This window comes from Solanum tuberosum, unplaced genomic scaffold, assembly GCF_000226075.1.
Source record: "Solanum tuberosum cultivar DM 1-3 516 R44 unplaced genomic scaffold, SolTub_3.0 scf00126, whole genome shotgun sequence".
In the NCBI taxonomy this organism is placed as follows: Eukaryota; Viridiplantae; Streptophyta; class Magnoliopsida; order Solanales; family Solanaceae; genus Solanum; species Solanum tuberosum.
Window position 1 is genome coordinate 1,551,613 of NW_006239051.1, and position 7,034 is coordinate 1,558,646.

The 7,034-nt window shown below is 31.0% G+C and overlaps 1 protein-coding gene across 1 annotated transcript; it reads left to right on the plus strand.

The window, feature by feature from the left end:
• The first annotated feature begins 3,314 nt into the window (after window positions 1-3,314).
• Window positions 3,315-4,354, plus strand: LOC102578547 (uncharacterized). The gene is made up of 3 exons (XM_006350579.2): window positions 3,315-3,617; window positions 3,718-3,963; window positions 4,133-4,354. The coding sequence occupies exons 1-3, from the start codon at window positions 3,474-3,476 to the stop codon at window positions 4,352-4,354; spliced, it is 612 nt and encodes a 203-aa protein (XP_006350641.1). The 5' UTR covers window positions 3,315-3,473.
• The last annotated feature ends 2,680 nt before the right edge of the window (window positions 4,355-7,034 follow it).

Here is a 7,034-nt window from a genome sequence, read left to right on the forward strand (position 1 = left end):
TGACCCGGATAGAATTTTGAGAGTCAACCTATTTTATTATATATCTTTTAAATATTAAATATTTTAAGTCATTTGTAAATGATTTATTATATTATATAGGGAGTTTATGATGGGACACATAGAATGTCCCATCATAAACTCCCTCTTATATAATAGTAGAATTATATTATATTATATATTATATAAACTCCCTTATAGTAGAAAAATAAATATATATTATATATATTATATAGTAGAAAAAAGGCCAAACACATGTACAACCCCTTAAACTTGTCCTAAAATTTCATTTTGACACTCCAACTCACTCTTGTTCCATTTTAACCCTTCAACTCCAAATTTTTTGTTCCATTTTAACACATTTGTTTTACCTTACATATTTGTTAAGCGCGTGTTACACAAGTAAAAAACAACCAATTACATACTGCCATGTGTTTTATTTTCTCCATATCATCCGGGTTAACCCATGTCTATTACGGATCCTTTAATTATTTCCCTCCAAAAATGAAGAGACTTTTGTAACCTAATCTTTGGAAAAACCTTTCAAAACAACAATCCTTCCCCAAATCCCCACCCTTAGAAGATGAAACTTTCTGCAATTATCAATGATTTCTTTCCATTTTAAGACTAAAAATCACATTTGAAGACTAAGATCTTCTAAAAGTTAATATTGCCTTGGTTGTTGCTGGTAAGCAAATCTTTTAACCATTCTTTGTAGTTTCTTTTTGGATGCTATGTGGTTTTTCTTCTTTTTTTTTTAGTGTTTCTCATCAGGCATTTTTGATACAAGATTTAGATTTTTAGTTTCGAAATTCGCTGTAGATCTTCTGATTTTTTGATGATACTCTTTTTTTCCCTTTTCTTTTCATGTCAGTGTAAATCTAACTCATGGCAGAAGAATACATTCTTGTTCGATTCCATCATGGTGGTTCTTTTATCAATGCTTCAAATCCAAAATATGTTGGGGAGGGAGAAATAAAGGTCACTCCTATCGATAAAGACCATTTTTCTTTGGTTGAATTGAGTTCTTATGCAAAGGATATAGGGTATGCATCTGTTGGGGGTTTATATGTATTTAACTCTAATTCCAATGAATTTGTTTTGTTGGAAAATGACAGACAGATTTTAAATATTGTATCTCACCTTAAACATGGTGCTTTTTTAGACTTGTTTATTAGCCATGTCGTTAATCAACCTATTTTGGTGGAAGAGAGGGTCCCATTTGAATTTTCAAGTGAGCTTGGGGTGGTTCAAAACAGTGAGAATTCAATAAAATATGGGGTCTAGGGGTTTGCATTAGGTGAACACCCTCAACTTATTGCTAGAGATGCAACAACCAGTTCACATGTTACCGAGCAGGAAGAAACAGCATATATAAGAGATGAAAATGTTAATGCGAAGGAAGATGATAGTGATTTGCCTTCAAATCTGGACAGTAGTGAATCTGAATTAGATGTTATACCTGAGGAAGATGATAGTGAGTTAGATGAGGAGTTAAGAGCATTCAGAACAGAAAGAAGAAAGAAAATTCATCAGAAAAATAAGAGAAAGGTGCATGTTCCAACACCAGAGGTTGAGCTAGGAGAGGCTGGAGCAGACAAAGGTTTTGATGACATTATCAGGCTAAACAAAAGAGACAAGTATGCTGGAAGATTGGGGGGAGATGAGGAGTGTTACAGTAGCTCAGATATTGGTAGTGACACCAGTAGAGATGAGTTGGATGTTCTAGCTCAAAGAGGCATCGACTTACCGGCTAGAAGAAAGAGTAGAAAACTAAGGTTTGATCCGAATTGTCAGATAACTATTTTTGAACTTGGCATGGTCTTTGAGAGTGTTGTGCAGTCTAGAAAAGCTGTGCAATCTTATGTCGTAGAGAACAAAGTGCAACTCGAACTTAAGCCTAATGAAAAGCACAGAATTAGAGTCAAATGTAAAAGTAAAATCCTATGCAAATGGGAGATATATGCAAGCATTGACAAGAATTCTGGTGACTTTATTGTGAAGAAGTACCACCCATTTCATCGATGTCCTACTAAAAACAAGAACAAGTTATGCACTTCTGTGTACATTGCACATAAATTTCAAGGTAGGATTGTATCTCAACCTAACATAAAACTTTGGGAGATTCAGGAGTTGGTAAGGGATGAGTTGGGTTTGTATGTAGGGAGGACTGTTTGTTTTAGAGCTAAGTGCAGGGTAATGAGTCAGTTCATGGGTGATTGGAATCTGGAATTCTCTAGATTATGTGACTATGCTGACATTATTAAGAAGACAAATCCTGGAAGTTCTTGTTGGGTTAGGACAGACAAGGATACAATACCTGGAAAAAATTTGTTTGTGTATTTTTATGTGTGTTTTGATGCCCTTAAAAGGGGTTGGTTAGAAGGATGTAGGAAAATAATTGGTCTTGATGGATGCTTCTTGAAGGGATTATGTAAAGGGGAATTACTGGTAGCCGTTGGTAGGAGTGGGAACAACCAGATGTTTCCCATAGCATGGGCTATTGTTGATCAAGAGACTAAACATTCTTGGACTTGGTTCATTGAATATTTGATTTCAGATTTGGAGTTAGGAAATGGTGTGGGCTTAACAATAATGTCAGATTGTCAAAAGGTATTCTCTCTTTAATCATTTATATTTACAACTCAGATTTTTTTTTCTATTTTATATTGTTTGTGAAAGTTTCTAATTTTCATATTTTGTAGGGTCTTATTCCAACTATTCAAGAGCTTTTACCTAATGCAGAACATAGAAGGTGTGCTAGACACATATGGTCTAATTGGTCCATAAATTGGAAAGGAGAAGAAAGAAGGAAGCAGTTTTGGCGATGTGCTAAGGCTTCATATGAAGTGAAGTTGAAGGATGAACTTGCAAAACTTGCAAAACCTAATGAAGGTATATGTGGAGAGCTACTATCATACAATAAAGAATTTTGGTGCAAGGCTTTTTTTTCTACATCTTCTAAATGTGATATTGTTGAAAACAACATGTCTGAAACCTATAATTCTTGGATAGTCGGTCCCAGACATAAGTCTATTATTACTATGTTGGAGGAAATCAGACACAAAATTATGAATAGGCATGTCGATATGAGGAGATTCGCTAATACTTGGATAACTGATGTTTCTCCAATGGCAAGGTTAATTTTAGAAGAAAATAAAGATATCTCTAAGAGGTGTAAAGTATTATGGAATGGAGATTCTGGATTTGAGATTAGTGAGGGTGATACTAGGTTTATTGTTGACCAAGTAAGAAGGACTTGTACTTGCAGAAGTTGGCAGTTGAGAGGAATTCCATGTCCTCATGCTGTATGTGCCTTCTATCACTTAGATCAAGAACTTGAGAATGAAATTGAAAGTTGGTACAGACATGAAGTATTCCTGAAGGCTTACCAATACTCCATACAACCTATTCCTAACATGAAAATGTGACCTGAATCCAACAATCCTTCTATTGAACCTCCTGAAGTAAAACCTATGCCAGGAAGACCTGGAAGATGCAGGAGAAAACAGAAGGATGAGCCAAGAAAAAAATATGGCAAGTTGTCAAAGAAAGGGGTGAAGATGACTTGTTCAAGATGTCATCAATTGGGCCACAACAAATCTGCATGTAAATCAGTGGTAATTGTTACTTTATATTCAATTATCAGTTTTCGAAATTATTTTGCATTCATCTTTTTGGATTTATTTGAACGCAGTTGATTGTGTTCTTATTTATTAGACTGAAGCTACTTCTAGTCAATCAAGTCGACCAGCTCAACCAATGGCACCACCTCCAAATAGAGCTTCTCAGAATATGAATCCACCTTCAATGTGTACTGACACATCTGCTGTGAAAAGAAGTAACCAAAGTCAATCTACTGGAAGAGGAAGAGGAAGGGGAAGAGGATATTTTGCAACAAATGCTACTGGAAGAGGAAGGGGAAGAGACAATGATCAACCAACAAATAATGGAAGCACTCAGCTGGTTTTGGAATTTACACAAATATTCAAAGTGGAAGAACAGTCTTGAATGTAAGTTATCGAGAGAATCTTTATTCAATTAATACAATAGTCATTATAATTCTTTTGCTTAAAAGTTGTAAATAAAATTTTTAATTTATACTAATTAAAGTGAGTGATTTGCCACTTTACAGCCTGGTATAACTACATCTGAGAGAGTGATATCACCTGGAACTTTTAAAGATGCATCACCAACAAATATAGAACTTGGATTTAAACCTTATGGTCTCAAATGGAAAGGCAAAAATGCATGGTCAACTTCTCAGCTTCAACAGTTGAGAACAAGAAGGAACTTGGAGTCTTCTACTCAACCAAACACATCTTTAATATGTCAGGGGAATGGAAACAATATGTAGTGTATATTTTGCAAATCTAATGGCTGTCACTCTTGTTTTTGTGGAACTATTTAGAGCTAACTTGAACTTCAAATAGCTCACTCATATTTTGGTGTAACTATTTAGAGTTAACTTGAACTTCAAATCTCACTCTTATTTTGATGTAACTATTTAGAGCTAATTGGAATTTTTTGAATTCACTCTTATTTTGGTATTTTGGCAAATAGAATGGCTGAACTTTTTGGTATTTGATTGTTTCTTTAAGTGAATTTGTATAGCCTTTCTTAACTAATTTTCAGTGTTAGCTCAGGCTTTTTTGCTGAACTTATAATGTCTGGTGGTGTTGAAATTGTTCTGAAATTTTGAATTCAATTGGGATTCATTTTAGGTGCGGTTAGCTAGTGTTTTTTATGGCTATACTTGTGGTGTTTGATTGAAGAATGAGTTTTTTTAGTAGTTTTGTGTTGCAATGATCTTTACAAACTAAGTTATTAATTGATGTGGTGAAAATGTCTGTTGTAGCAGCTTAGGCGTGTGTTTATGAAGAAAAAAAAATCGACACCTTCTGTCACATAGAAAAATCAGTTTCGTTTGTTTAATAATAGGTACATAAAATTCTACATAATCGTACACTTAAACCTAGCTTATTTCACAAATGAAATGTCACTACCATTCAAGTTCGATCCATTTAAAGTATTTGCATCCATAATGCAATAAGTAAAAAATTAAAATAAAACAAAATAAAATAAAATGGCCAAATAAAATAGATAGAAAATAAGAAAGAAGAAGAGATAGAGGAAATAAATAGATAAAATGCCAAATATTAAGGCTAATGGGATCATCACGCGCCTGTTAAAAGTGAGATGACAACCATATGCCAAGTCACCATTTTGTGTTAAAATGGAACATAAAAATTGAAGTTGAAGGGTTAAAATGGAACAAGGGTGAGTTGGAGTGTTAAAATGGAATTTCAGGACAAGTTTAAGGGGTTGTACATGTGTTTGGCCTAGAAAAAATGATATATATTATATAGTAGAAAAAATGATTTATTATATTATATATTATATAGGGAGTTTATGATGGGACACATAGAATGTCCCATCATAAACTCCCTCTTATATAATAGTAGAATACTAGGAGAGGAAATAGTGTCACATGTCATCACCATAATTTCTAGATATATTAAATAATAAATACAACAATTTAATTTCTAGATATTATTAAATAAAGTGAGTATCAATTTAAAAAAATAAATAAAACAGCTTTTAGAATTCGTGTATGTTAAAAACGGTTGAAGTGGACTCTTTTTAAATAATAAGAAAATAAACTAAATATATTTTTTCCTAATAAAATGCAAACTAACTATTGTTTTCATGTTTTAAATCACTACAACTTCTCACACAATTTACTTTATTTTTTAAAAATAGAAGAGATAAAATTGTATGACAAAGAAAAATCACTAAAATTATAACAAAAAAAACAGAAACAATAAAATTATAATAATAAATAAGAAATATTTTCTTAGTTATTATCCACATCCTACAAATTAGCAACAACTGGATATAAACCGTTTAACATTATCCTTAATGGTAGTATATCAGTTCATACCAAATGATTTTTCTTTCATTGAAAAACTCCTCTTGCAATAATCAATCATTAGCCACCAATGGATCTATCACTTCAGTTAGTTAAATAAACGATGTCATTAATTCCCTGGCAAATTTAATGAGTAAGATTTCTCCCTTTATGTATCTGTATATATGAATTTATGTATAAAATTCTATGATCAAATTTTCTTAATTCTTAATTGCTCTTTGAAAATTTATTCTTAGTTGTATGAATTAAAAATAATTGATAAGTAGGGTTTATGTCTTTTTATGAATTTTATTTATTAGTCTATATTTTTTTAACGCATTTATTTCACCTGTATATGTGTATAATTTGATGCCAATTTTGGCGCTTCAGGATATTGTTAAAATCCGTTGTTTTACTATTTCAACTAGTATACGTGCCCGCGCGTTGCGCGGATGATTTAAAATGTAATAATTTTATAATTAAAAATAACTAATAAAATATATAATGCACTTAATAATATATTTAATTTATTATAATAACAATATAATAATACAAATCATTAACTTGTGTATTTGAACAATATTAAATTTACATTATTAGTACACAATTTAAATTATTGTAATAATATATATATATATGGATAGTTATCTTTGAATTCAAATTTAAAAAGTTAAAAATTGAAAATTAAAAACTTATAGTATATTTTAAAATCGCAATTTTCAACTTAATTTAATGTTATTATATATATTGTGAATAGTCTTAAATTTGCTAAATGACTTATAATAGTGATATTGTTCAAGATAGAATTCAACGCTAGCTAGATATAGATAAATATTATTTATCTTAATTCAAGTATATAGATAAATATTATGTATCTTAAATTCAAAAGTTTAAATTTTATTTCTCATAAAATTATTTTCCAATTTTGAAATTTGATTGTCCTTTAAAAGTAATATTATGAAAACATAACTTAATGCCTTCTATGTTATGATAGTGATAGAGACAATTCCTCATTAATCTTGTGCTAAGGTTGAAAATCTGTAAAAATAAATAAATAAATAAATAAATACATAATAATAGTAGTAATAATAATAATAATAAACATAGAAGACATTAAATATTATAT

Excerpts from the sequence above, each read along its gene's own strand:
- LOC102578547 (XM_006350579.2), top strand. The coding sequence starts at position 3,474 with ATGCCAGGAAGACCTGGAAGATGCAGGAGAAAACAGAAGGATGAGCCA. Across the intron at positions 3,618-3,717 it reads AATCTGCATGTAAATCAGTG|ACTGAAGCTACTTCTAGTCA; the intron begins GTAATTGTTACT and ends CTTATTTATTAG. Across the intron at positions 3,964-4,132 it reads ATAATGGAAGCACTCAGCTG|CCTGGTATAACTACATCTGA; the intron begins GTTTTGGAATTT and ends GCCACTTTACAG.